Raw genomic sequence first — 13,756 nt, forward strand, 5'->3', positions numbered from 1 at the left:
GGTTTTCCCCTGCCTCATACAGTGATATTCCCAGCAAGCCAGACTGCCTAAATAGGCCAGCAGTTTCGCTTTGCTTTCTCTTCAAAGGCTACAAGCAACTGTAACGGCCAGCAGTTATAAGTTACCACACAGCCTTTTATAAGCAAGCACATTTATTTCTAAGATGAAAACATTACAGAGAAAATGTATTAAAAACAATAAAAGAACCACATACATCCTAATAAGCTTACCAGAGATCACTCCCCAGCTACAGCAGAGGCTCTGGTAGGAGTCAGTCCTTCAAACCCCACAAAAAGTGTTTTTTCCCCTGTGATTACAAGTTCATTACAGCTTTAGTTCAGAACTAGCCCACTCTCCCCACAAATAAGTTACCATAGATACTCGTTCATAAGCCAAATATTTTTGGTAAAAACATGACGCATTGAAGAGCAGGGGTCGATTTATAAACAGGTCTACACCAAAATTTGATGATTTTAAACTCTATGGAATCATTGAATTGAATATTTAATACACTGTTTTGTTTACCTGGAGCGTGTGCAGGCATGGAGCCCCTCAGCTCCCTATGGCTGCAGTCCACCATTCCCAGCCAATGGGAGCTGCGGGACGTGGCACCACTTCCCGCAGCTCCCATTGGCTGGGAACAGCAAACAGCGGCCACTGGGAGCTGAGGGGCTCCGTGCCTGTGAATGCTCCAGGAAAACAAAACGTCCCAACCCGCCAGCGGCTTACGCTGGTTGGCCGGGAGCCAAAGTTTTCCAACCCCTGAAATATAGGGTCGGCTTATGAAAGGGTCATACAGTTTTTGCTATTTTTACCTATCCATTTTGGGGGGTTGGCTTATAAATGAACTCGCTAATGAATGAGTATATACGGTCATTTTTCCTTTATACAGCTTGGGCCTTGGATTTTGAGTCTCCAGTAACAGGTAAACAGCAGACAACGGCTCACTCCTCAGGACATAGCTTCAAAAGGCTGGGTTTTTGCATTACTGGAAGTGGGGAATTTACATTCATCTTGAGATTTCTCCAATCAAACCTCTTGACACTTGTTCCACACAACAATGGACTTCTGGGACAAACATGGTTCACTACAGTCCTCTGAATTTCTTAACACTTCCAAGGGTTCACCTCACATTTCTCCCCTAGAGAGATTACATAGAATCCCGGCCCACAATAACCTTTGCATGTAATACAATGGACTCCAAAGATACTTAAACTTAATTCAACAAGGGTTTTTGAGGATATAGCAGGAAATTGCCATATCTGTCACAATTGATATTGGCCGTTAGAAAACTAGGAGTAACAAAGTTATTATTTACCTCTTAAAGGAAAATATGGCAACACATTCCCAACACAGAATGCTAAACACTGACAAGGAAATGCAGCTGGTTGAGAAGACCAGATGCTGATCATGTGAACTATAGTAGGAGGTACTGAGTGTGGCCTGGGAGAACAGTATGCAACAGAAACTAGATGAGACAGCTTTTAGGCAGTTTCTTAGCATATTTTGTCTTTGGAAAAAGCATATACCAAGAGGTAGGAGGAAAAAGCCTTTGCAAGCAAACTCTGGGATAAATATCCAAGGGCTCAGGTTCCCTCTGCCTACCCAGTTTTCAAGAGAGCATTCCAACTGACTTCCGGATTGCTACAACCTATTTAGAAATTGCTAGCCATGGGCATTTCAACCAGAAACACCAATAATGTACTAGATGCTCGGTGAAGTACTAAAGTAGCATGCAATATATCAGAATTAGAATTTCCACAAGCTTCTAAAACAAAATTCAACCAACATTGCCAATTTTTTGTTTTGGATAGAAATAAAGGGAAACAATGGAAACATTTTAATTAACACTATAAATCTCTGGTTTACACCTAAAACAGAATATTTTTTTCAGCTTGTCTTGCCTTTTATATTTAGCAGGCATCTACTCAGATGTTCATGTATTTGAACGGTTTTGTATTTGTTGTATGAACTATAAGCAACCGAGCCTTCAGCATAAAGTAAGTAATTCAGTCACAAAGCTTTGGTGACCAGAAAGTGTTGTGATTGAACAATTGTGCAAGATTAGTATAACAGACAGGTATTTTGTTTTAAGTACTCTAGGTTACTGAACTCTTTGAAGCACACATTCAGCTCTGTTTAGGGACTGAGGAGATGCTGATATTGCTCCATAAGAACCATCATATTCAAGTGGTTTATTTACAAGTACACATTTTAAGCTAAGAATTTCAACCATGAAGCTTCTTTCTCTAGAGACAGATACACTAATGAAAGTTTGCCCAATGATGTAGCAGCTCTCTCCATCTACTGAAGAACCTTAGTAATCTTTCTAGTTTGCCGCTTGGATATTTTATTATTCAGGAAAGCTACAGGTTTTCAAGTATAGTCGAAGTTAATTAATTCTATTGCAGTGTCATTACTGTGATTATTAAGGGGATACCAGAAAGTTAATCCTTTTTAGGTGCTATGGAAAAAAAATAAGCTAATCCTGCTCAGTGACAGTTAGTATACTTAGTTGACACTTTCAATATAACACAAGGGAGAAACATTAACATTCTTCAACTGAATATAGCAAATACGTCTGTAGGTAAATCCATGTTATTTGCCAATTGGTCATTCCATTTGATTGTGATGCTTCATAATTATTATCCGACATTCCCATTAATTCAATATTGAATAATAAATCCTGTTTTAGGTTGTTTCAAACTTACTCTAAATCAAAAACAGTGTTCTAGAGTGGAGACTGTCCTTGGAGTCTAAGCTCAGGCAACATTGTTACTGACTTTCAGTTTGGCTGTGGCCTGTGATTAGCATTAGGTCATTTGCAAATGAAAAAAATAGGCTTGTGCCTCCCCCTCCCCCCCCTTCAGAATATAGGGAGGAGACTTGAAACTTTTAAAACAAGCCTTTTTAAAAAATACGCATTAGAAATTCATATCCTGTCTACCCTATTTTCCCCAAAGACACTATGGATGGCTGGAGATTTAGGAGGTATTTTTGTATCTTGTAGGGTATTTTTAAATTAGATGATTTGCATGAAAAGTGGATCTTTGTTTCTGCTCTTGTGGCTCACTACTCAGCAAAAAAAGGGGAGATCGTGCTCTCCATAGCAATTAACTGTGAGGTCAAAAGAGTATTAAGTCTTCAAGTGGAGAATAAGCATCAGTAGCAAGACAACCCATAAGGAAGGAAGACCCTGTTTTCCATCCCCTCCACACCAGAAGACTGGAAGAGAGGGGAAACTATTTAGGTCCACAATGGTACAAGAAAATCCCTCTCTCACCTGGACTAGGCAGAACAGCAGGAACTAAAGCACTTTGTTCTCTCTTGATGCCATGTACACATACAAAATGGGAAAGGAATGCCTAAGAAGGAGTACTGCAGAAAGGGATCCGGGGGTCATAGTGGACCACAAGCTAAATATGAGCCAACAGGGTAACACCGTTGCAAAAAAGCGAACATCATTCTGGGATGTATTAGCAGGAATGTTGTAAGCAAGACATGAGAAGTGATTCTTCCGCTCTACTCTGTGCTGATTAGGCCTCAGTATTGTGTCCAGTTCTAGGTGCCACATTTCAGGAAAGATGTGGACAAATTGGAGAAAGTCCAGAGAAGCGCAACAAAAATGATTAACCGTCTAGAAAACATTACTAGAAAAAAAACTGGATTTGTTTAGTCTGGAAAAGAGAAGACTGAGAGGGGACATGATAACAGTTTTCAAGTACATAAAAGGTTGTTACAAGGAGGAGGGAGAAGAATTGTTCTTCACCTCTGAGGATAGGACAAGATGCAATGGGCATAAATTGCAGAAAGGAAAGTTTAAGATGGACATTAGGAAAAACTTCCTAACTGTCAGGGTGGTTAAGCACTGGAATAAATTGCCTAGGGAGGTTGTGGAATCTCCATCATTGGAGATTTTTAAGAGCAGGTTTGACAAACACCTGTCAGGAATGGTCTAGATAATACTTAGTCCTGCCTTGAGTGCAGGTGACTGGACTGGATGACCTCTCGAGGTCCCTTCCAGTCCTATGATTCTATGAAGTAGCAGATTGGTGAGAACAGCAAAAGGGGGGAAGAGACCCCCTCCCGAGCAGCAGAAGCAGAAAAGGAGAGAGTTTCAGCTCATTGGTGTGGGGCTGTAACAAACAGGAAGGGGGGTGTCCCCCCCCCTTCCTGCTGGTCATAACAGGCATGTTAGAGCCGATGAAGTAGGGAGTTCCAAACCCAGCTCATGGGGGACCAAGGGAAACCAGGGGGTAGGATCCTCGCTGCATGGGCAAGGGGTTGGACACAGGACCACAGCTGGCAGATCCCAGGGTGGTCTGCATCTACCAAATGGATACCCCCTTACTGGGAAGTAACACAGATCTGAAGGGAAGCAAACACACCCTGTGGTGAACTAGCTGGGTATGGGGGCAGGGATGCCAACAGAGAATTGATTCAAGTTGTCTGGGCAGTTGCTTCCGAAGTTGTTTCTGAAGTACTACAAGGCTTACAAGGTGTAATGGGTTGCTCAGAGGTAGGACACTTTCATAGATTCTAGGACTGGAAGGGACCTCGAGAGGTCATCGAGTCCAGTCCCTTGCCCTCATGGCAGGACCAAATACTGTCTAGACCATCCCGGATAGACATTTATCTAACCTACTCCTAAATATCTCCAGAGATGGAGATTCCACAACCTCCCTCGGCAACTTGAACAAACGGACTGCAAGAGAGGAGAGCAACATGACTGGCTGTGGTGAGTTTTATCAGCACCAAATACAGGTTGCAGGGTCAGGGTGTTAAAGTGAGTCCCTTCCATCCAATAGGTGTCTGTAGGGGGGGACTTCAGTGAGGTTCAAGGAACTTGCTCCCACCTAGGTCCCCGGAGAGGAAAAGTGGGCAAGATGGGAGGGTGGTCTCTTACCCCTCCCTCCAAGAGGGTAGGAGACACTGAACCTAGTGGAGTAGCAGAACAAGCAAACAGGCTATGTGGGGATCTGGTCTCCTAAGAGCTGTGTTGGAGAGGTCTGGGGTACACACACCTTGTACAGAAATTATGGCATTACACAGCCTTCAGTTGTTGCAGCAGCTGGGAGCTTCCATGGGTGAGGGAGGTCTGGAAGTGGTTTTAATGGAAACTCAAGCTCCAGCTTGGGAGACAGGTGATCATCACATGAGGCAGACTGCTCACCAGGGGGCAGAAGCCCTTAAGGAGGGGAAGGGGGGGGGCTGGTTTATGAGAACCCTACAACTCACCCATTGATTGGGAACGTGAATTCCCAGGACAGAATTGCGTTCCCGGGGCAACTGGTGAGGAACGGGGCACTGAGGATGCCAGTCATGAGTATGGTTATGCTGGGGTGGCTGACCCAATGGGAGTTCACTTTCTCAGCACAACTAAAGATAAAATGTTGAGAGGTGACTTTGTAGACATCTCACTGTTGCACAGGGAGGTGCTGACAGAGAGTAAGTTGGGGAAAAGCAAGTAGGGCAATGAAATGCCCAAGCAGCCACAGGTGACTAGAACATGGAAAAACTGTGAAGCTGCCTTCCTGATCTATGTGGGCTTTATTGCAGAGGCTTGCCTAGATAGCACTGTTCAAATATATGGATATAATCAGGTGCACATATCGTACGTTATGGGGCAGGCTTGGTTTATCTATGAGGAACAGTTTAGATTGTGGGCAGCAACACAAACCAGTGGGACATACCACAACATGAGGTTAGAGTAGATGACACCACAGGCTGGTTTCCATACTGACAGTTCATTCTGCAGTAAGCCCACCAGAGGCCTGAGTCTCATAATGACATTTGCTGGGCATTTAATGAAAGTAGTTTTCATAGCATCTGAAAATCTAGGCATGCTTGCAAAATGTGCTTTAGAGCCACAAAGCCTGCAATTACCACAGCAACTGTGGAAGGCTGCAGTAGCAAAACAGAATGGATGGGTAAGTCAGGTGCTGCCCACAGATCCCTGGGGGCCAGAGCAAGGTATGGGGGCCAAGGCACAGGAAGGGTGGGGGTGAGCTAAAAATGGGGGGCTGGACAAAAAGTGTCATCTCCAATTAAGCTGGAGGAGTTAAGTGTCCCTTTGGGATTATGCTAACAAGATAGATGGGGAATATCTGTGGGATGGGTTTACTGAGGGGTTTAGGATCCCTTTTACAGGGGAAATAAGTCATTGTCCAAAAATTTGAAGTCCTTAGTGATAATGGGTCATATTGTAAAGAAAAAGATTACACAAGAATTAAAGAATAGGGTAACAGGGCCATGCAATCATCTACCGATACAGAATATGTGGATTTCTCCCCTGAACTTGGTCCCTAAGGAAGTTCCAAGTGAATATCATTTAATTGACCACCTGCAATACTCATGGGGAAGCTCCGTTAACAATGGAATAGACCCAGACTTGTGGTCTGTGCACATGGTTAGGTCTTATGGCCCCAGGTCACTGATGGCCAAGTGTGATATCAAGTCTGCTTGTCAACCGCTACCAGTGCATCCTTCCAACTTTGAAACAGAAACCCAAAATGTTAAAGGATAATATTATTTTGATAAAGTTATGTCCATGGGATGGACAATATTCTGTTTGGCATTTGAGAAATTTAGTACAATGCTACACAGGGCTGTGATGCTGGCAGATAGTGCATAACTTAGGTGACTTTATACATGGGCAGGGTAAATTTGAATGAGTGTGTTAACCTGATGAACAACTTTCAGGCACTAGCTAAAAAGTTGGGGGTACCCCAGCAGAGAAAAAAAAAACAGAGGGGCCTTCCACAATGCTGACCTATGTAGGTATAACACGGTGGGTATATAAACTCCCTTAGGATAAACTTCTGGAGCTATTGGGCTTGATCAGGAGAGGTAGGGGGCCATAAAAGTTACACTCCACAAGCTACAATCTGTTAATTGGGCATCTTAACTTTGCCTGCCAGGTGGCAGTCCTGGGTCTGGATGCTGCAAGCAAGGCACAGAATGCCTCTGCAAGCAGAGACAGACCTCACCATTTTCTAAGCGTTACTAGAGAGATAAAGGAGGATTTGGGGGGTTGGGAACAGTTTCCAAGCCATTTTAATGCAGTGTCATTGGAGAGGGAGGAATGGATACTTGCAGATGGTTTAAAGATACCCCAAAACCTGTACCTCCCAAGTCATCTGAGTGTGTTTTACCAAGACAAGTCATGCACCCCAAAATGACCCTTCACATGGATACAAAAAGGGATACCACAGAATAAAACATTTTTGGAACATTTTCTAATTTGGTTGCAGTGGTCATTTGGGGAACAGAGTTCGCTAATAAAAGCATCTATTTCTGGTGTGACAACATGGTGGTGATGTAAGTTATCAGTTACTAGTCCTCCAGATCACAGAGTTATGAGGTATGTAAAGGCATTTGTACTACATTTAAGTTTTAATATGTGTTTCTCTTCCAGACACGTGCCCAGGGCTGATAATATCATATCAGATGCATTGTCATTTTCAGATGGACAGATTCTGGTAGCCAGCATCAGAAACCAGCAAGGAACCCAAATAGATGTTGCTAGCACTATGGAACCTGGTGTATGACAACTGTCATTGTAGTGCAGAGATAGAGGTCTCTGTGAACACTGCAGAGCTACAAAAGAAGTCTTAATGATTTTGTTCAATTTCAGGAGCAAGAGGGCATGTTACCCATATAGCCCATAATGGAAGAATGAGTGCTGCAGTACATGGTGTCATTAGCAACCTGGCAACTGGCATCATCAACCATCTCCACTCACCTACCGGTCCTTACGTTGGTCAATAGGCTGAATGGTTACTCAGATTCTTGTAGTGTGTTTTTAGTTTTGAGACCATCCTGCTAGAAACTTCCAGGCACCAGCCCTAAGGAAGATTCATGCCGTCCCATCACTGTTACTGTGCTTAAGGATCTGGTGTGGAACGTAAAGCCCACACATCATTGCGGACAAGAGGTAGGCTTATTCAGGGTGGCATTTCTATTAGCACATTTTGGAACTTTTAGGATCAATGAACTAGTACCTGGGTTCTATAGGGACTCTTCTGGAAGGGCTATGGAATTGAGGGATATACACTGGGAGGGACGATTGGTCATATTAACTTTGAGGGAGTCAGATAGTTTCAGTAGGTCAAAGATGGATCAAGGAGGTGGGGTGAATCCATTATTCTACAGGAGGGTGATGAGCCTGGGATCTGCCCTATGAAGACTGAGGGCATATGTGGCATTAAGGCCAGGGAGGGATGGGGCCCCTCATGATTCACGGTGACGGGAGTCCCCTCACAACGTACCAGTTTGTTACAGTTTTAAGATGGGGTCTGATGAAGTTGGGGCTTCCAGCACATGAGTTTGGCTCACTCATTCAGGATTGGGGCAGCAACGGCAGCAGCCTAGCTGGGTCTGAGAGCTAGTGAAACTCAGGCAATTAGGTGTTGACACTCTGAAGCATACAGAATGTATGTGAGACCGCAGGTGGGGAATCAGTGTTAATTTTCCTTTGTGTTTGTATTCCAGATGTTGGCAAATGAGCCACACAGACATTGGTGTGGATCTGCGGGCACAATATTGTTTACTGGGCGCAGAGACAGGCTTCCAAGTTGCCTGGAGGTTGCAGCTAGGCCTCAGTGGTGAAGCAGCCCTAAGCTGGCATGGGAGGAGGGGCATAAGAACGTAAGAATAGCCATACTGGGTCAGACCAAGGACCCATCTAGCCCAGTATCCGGTCTTCCGACAGTGGCCAATACCAGGTGCTTTAGACAGACCAGCTGTTATGGGACCATGCATGTTATGGGACCAGCTGTTGTCCCTTCTGTACACTGTGGTGGCCCGTGAGCAGGGACCAGATATGATTTTTCCCCAAAGTGAACCACAATGATTTGGGAATATGTAAAGGGGTGGACTTAATGATAGAGCAAAGAGGGACTTGGGGCAGATCCTGGAACTTTTCCAGGAGTAAAAATTATTTTGGTCAGACATGTTGCAATACAGGGTGTGGCAGGAAACTGTTAAGCCCCCTTGGGTTGACAAGGCTAGGAGCTATATGAATAGGGAGGGGGCCAAATTCACAGATGTCATGGGGGATTGGTAATTGCTCATCCAGACACAGTATAAGAGGCACCAGAATTATTCAGGGAGACTAGGGTCCACTTGTCAGCCTTAGGGTATAAGTAATTGATTATGGAATTACCTGCACTGTACACTTTTATCTGTCAGGTACTACCTGACATTTAGGAATAAAGTCATAGTCTAGTCAAACCCCATCCAGTTTCATTATAGCTAGACAATGGCAAAGTCTCTGGGAGAGATGTTGAAATGTAACATTTTGGGGAAAATGGCAAACATCACAGCTGCAGAATTGCTGAGTTAATGGAGCATCACTCAAATGAGTGGGGCAGTTCCCACCTCTTTGAGCTAAAAGCAACAGAGGGTCCTGTGGCACCTTTAAGACTAACAGAAGTATTGGGAGCATAAGCTTTTGTGGGTAAGAACCTCACTTCTTCAGATGCAAGTAATGGAAATCTCCAGAGGCAGGTATAAATCAGTATGGAGATAACGAGGTTAGTTCAATCAGGGAGGGTGAGGTGCTCTGCTAGCAGTTGAGGTGTGAACACCAAGGGAGGAGAAACTGCTTCTGTAGTTGGAAAGCCATTCACAGTCTTTGTTTAATCCTGATCTGATGGTGTCAAATTTGCAAATGAACTGGAGCTCAGCAGTTTCTCTTTGGAGTCTGGTTCTGAAGTTTTTTTGCTGTAAGATGGCTACCTTAACATCTGCTATTGTGTGGCCAGGGAGGTTGAAGTGTTCTCCTACAGGTTTTTGTATATTGCCATTTCTGATATCTGACTTGTGTCCATTTATCCTCTTGCGTAGTGACTGTCCAGTTTGGCCAATGTACATAGCAGAGGGGCATTGCTGGCATATGATGGCATATATAACATTGGTAGACGTGCAGGTGAATGAGCCGGTGATGATGTAGCTGATCTGGTTAGGTCCTGTGATGGTGTTGCTGGTGTAGATATGTGGGCAGAGTTGGCATCGAGGTTTGTTGCATGGGTTGGTTCCTGAGTTAGAGTTGTTATGGTGCGGTGCGTGGTTGCTGGTGAGAATATGCTTAAGGTTGGCGGGTCGTCTGTGGGCGAGGAGTGGCCTGCCTCCCAAGGTCTGTGAAAGTGAGGGATCATTGTCCAGGATGGGTTGTAGATCACTGTAATTCATCAGTTTCTCCTCCCTTGGTGTTCACACCTCAACTGCTAGCAGAGCACCTCACCCTCCTTGATTGAACTAACCTCGTTATCTCCATACTGATTTATACCTGCCTCTGGAGAATTCCATTACTTGCATCTGAAGAAGTGAGGTTCTTACCCACGAAAGCTTATGCTCCCAATACTTCTGTTAGTCTTAAAGGTGCCACAGGACCCTCTGTTGCTTTTCACAGATTCAGACTAACACGGCTACCCCTCTCATACTCTTTGAGCTACTGTTTCAGGCTGTTTGGAACTCCAGAAGGAGCACACTGCACTGGTTTATCTTTTTTGTTTTCCAGATTCTCTGTAACCCTTACAATTCCAGAAGCTTTTTTTTTTTAAATAAATGAGAGCTGAGATTCTGGAGTACAATTCTGTAGGAGAGGGTGAATTCTGTGGCAAATTCTATGATTACAGAATACACCAAACCCTGGATATATTAACACACATTTATGGTTCCAGTTTAGAGTTTAAAAATTGGTCCCTCTGGATAATTCATGTTCAACATTTTAAATTAAAACAGAATTTAAGGTAGTGTATTAAAAGCTGTGTAAGCAGCCTAAAATAAAACATGCACTGATTTGTTTAGGTTGGAACTAGAATGGAATATAGTAACGAGTATGTCATACATATACTTCTCTCTGGTGGCAAAAGCAGTTTCTGCAGAATTTAAGACTGGCAAATGCTTTATAAAAATCTATTGTGCCTTTTATTCTCCTTTATGACAAAAGGATCCATAAGAGTTTTTCCCAAAAATGTTTTCTGGTTTTTACTTCAATACCAACATAAATTCTTTTCTTCCCTAGTTCACTGAAGGACCTCCTGAATATCTGAAAATATTCTCACACCTCAACTGAGCAGGAATTGTACTTCTAGACTTCTGATTTTCCTGAATGCCACCAAATTCACCTGAGGTCTGCCGCGCTTTTCATATAGCTGTTGAACACTTAATTCAGTTCCCAACTCCCCTGCATACAGCTGTGTTCTGCAGAACTAATATGGGTATTTTTTCTAGTACATTTATATTTAAATAACTAAAAAGACAAACAAAGGTTTTAAGTGCCCAAGCACACCATTACCACCAAAATTAAATTTAAGTGACGTTAAAATGATCATTCAACAGTGCACCAATTGACCAACCAGACATCTAACAAGACTTCCTTCCACCCCTTTATTGTTATGGAAAGCATACGTTTAGCCTTCTCCATAAGTTCCTATCAAAGATGTCTTTTCAGCATGTCTGGAAGGTCATCAAATTTGGACTATTTCAGACCAAGGTGGGGAGCTGCAGACTCTTGGAGCCCTCACTATCTGTCAGCCTTTGACAGACTGGAAAGATTTCTTTCTGCCCATGACATCAAGAGGTCTAGGGACTTAGAAACTATTAACTTTCTTGTGCCTCCCTGGCAGTTAATCTATGTCATCATCTATCAATCATGGCACTACTCCAACTGAAACTCTTCTAGACAACTGTCACTTGTTCTGAAAATTCAATACAAAGAACCTCACTGCATTGGTCTCTGGCCTGTTTATGAATCACTTTCATTCATTCTCTGTTCATTAGCCCTGGACTATTGCTTTCCCTAAATGAGCATCCTAACCCTGAAGGTTGGCATCTGTGTTCAACACCTTCCACTCCAGAAGTGGTCAACAGATAGTTGCTATCCACAAAGGAATGACTGTTTCAGATAATGCCACACAATCTTAGAGATCTTCAGATATAAAATCATCTGTGGTATCCCAACTTCCTTCTACTGCACCAGAAAGATTTCAAATGGACTATTGGGGAAGTAGGCTAAGGGCACTACAACTTGACTTTCCACCACTGATCCTAGTGCCTGCAGCAACTCCACACTGTTCTTCTGATGAAGAATCAAAGCTTTGTCATTTTATCTTGTAGAGGCTGCTTATTAGGGCTTTTAATCTTGCTCCATGACCTACCAGCTCCTGCTAGACACTGACACAACTCTTCCGGTTTATTACCTACTCACTGCTTATTGGGAAACTGCAAACCTCTGACACTGCCGGCCTGGCTGTTGTTTACAAATTAGCTCCAACCAGTCAGTCATCCAGGTAAGGGTGGACACCTGCCTTTTCTTTCAGTGCTGCAGCCAACACTATCATAATCTTGGTAACTGTACTTGTGGATGTAGCCAGTCCAAAAGGCAGGGCTTGTTGCTGAAAGTGCTGCCCCAGGATGGCAAACGGTAGGGATGAAGCACGGAAGTATACAAGATTCAGAGAACATAGAATGTACTCAAGTGCACTGATTGAATAATGGACTTTAAGGATTCCATGCTGAAAGCTGAGACTGAAAATGATGACAATCTTTTTTAAATTCAGAACTGGTTGCAGACCTAGCATCATTTCTGGAACAGCAAAGTATGAAATAAATCCCTGCACTTCTCTAACCTCCTGGGACTGGATTAATGGCCACTCTGTTCTCAAGATATGTTTTTTGTATCTGAGCTCTTTGCCACTTACTTATGTTAGACCAACAAGTGAATGAATTGCTGAAAGGGTTTACACTGAACCTATGTAAAAGTATGATTTTATGATACCTTTGTCATTCCATCCCATAAGCTCTTCTGCCAGGGACCAGGTCCTCCTATGTGTTTATATAGTGTCCAATACAATGGGGCACCAATCCTAACTGGGTGCTACCAAAATATAAAAAAACAAAACAAAAAAGACTCACCAGGGATTGGAATTTTCCCCCAAAAGCTCTTTGTCAAGGGTTTAAATTTAGCCTGTGTATAAGAAGTATCTGTCATACCACAAACAAAGCTATATCCACAGTTTACATTGGTATGCCTTCACTTTCACCCCAAATAAGTAATTTCTGATCCCCTTAAGGGAAGGGAGGGGGCATCAATGTTAGACACCCAAACCTGAATTAAATTTCAAGACTGAATTAATTTTGAACAACAATGAATGTGGTGCTTGTGACGTGAAACGTGCTGGTTTGACAGGCCTGGAGACCAAAGTCCACTATTCACCGCAAGTTTGTTTTGCAAAGTAAAGTAATTTTAAAATAGAAACTAGGAGGCTGAAATAACCATATATACCAGGGCAACATTTCACTTTAAAGGCTGAGTAAGAGAGTCCTGACAGTGAACCTTTATGCAGAGAAAAATTTCCATCTAATTTAACTGTTCAACAGAATGCAACTAGTAAAACTGGAAAGGTACATTAACAAGGATAATTAACAATTTCTTTGTTCTGTAGTAGAATCAAAACTTACATGGCAATATGTCCTTATATCTGTTCTTTTTAACATTTTCTTCTTTTTCTCCAGTGACTGTTGGATAGATTTTTTCAGTTCTATATTTGGTTGATAATCTTCTTAACCTCTGAAATAAAGATGTTAAAGTTTAAGCAACGTTAATGTCTCAACATAATGAAAGCTTTGAGCAAATGAAGCACATCACTATTGTACTTGCAGCACATTGTACTTCAAAAACAAATCTATTCATAATTAAGGCTGTGAGTGTGTCACGAAGGTCATGGAAGTCATGGATTCTGTAACTTTC

The 13,756-nt window shown here is 42.8% G+C and overlaps 1 protein-coding gene across 2 annotated transcripts in view; it reads right to left on the bottom strand.

Annotated features, from left to right (window-relative positions):
• PTPN12 (protein tyrosine phosphatase non-receptor type 12) overlaps positions 1-13,756 on the bottom strand; it is a 137,798-nt gene that overhangs the window by 70,356 nt on the left and 53,686 nt on the right. For both annotated transcript variants that reach the window (XM_054017625.1, XM_054017622.1), the window contains exon 2: positions 13,468-13,576. In XM_054017625.1, coding sequence (XP_053873600.1) covers positions 13,468-13,576 — 109 coding nt within the window. The remainder of the gene's footprint in view (positions 1-13,467; positions 13,577-13,756) is intronic.

This window comes from Malaclemys terrapin, chromosome 1 (genome assembly GCF_027887155.1).
Source record: "Malaclemys terrapin pileata isolate rMalTer1 chromosome 1, rMalTer1.hap1, whole genome shotgun sequence".
NCBI lineage: Eukaryota > Metazoa > Chordata > Testudines > Emydidae > Malaclemys > Malaclemys terrapin.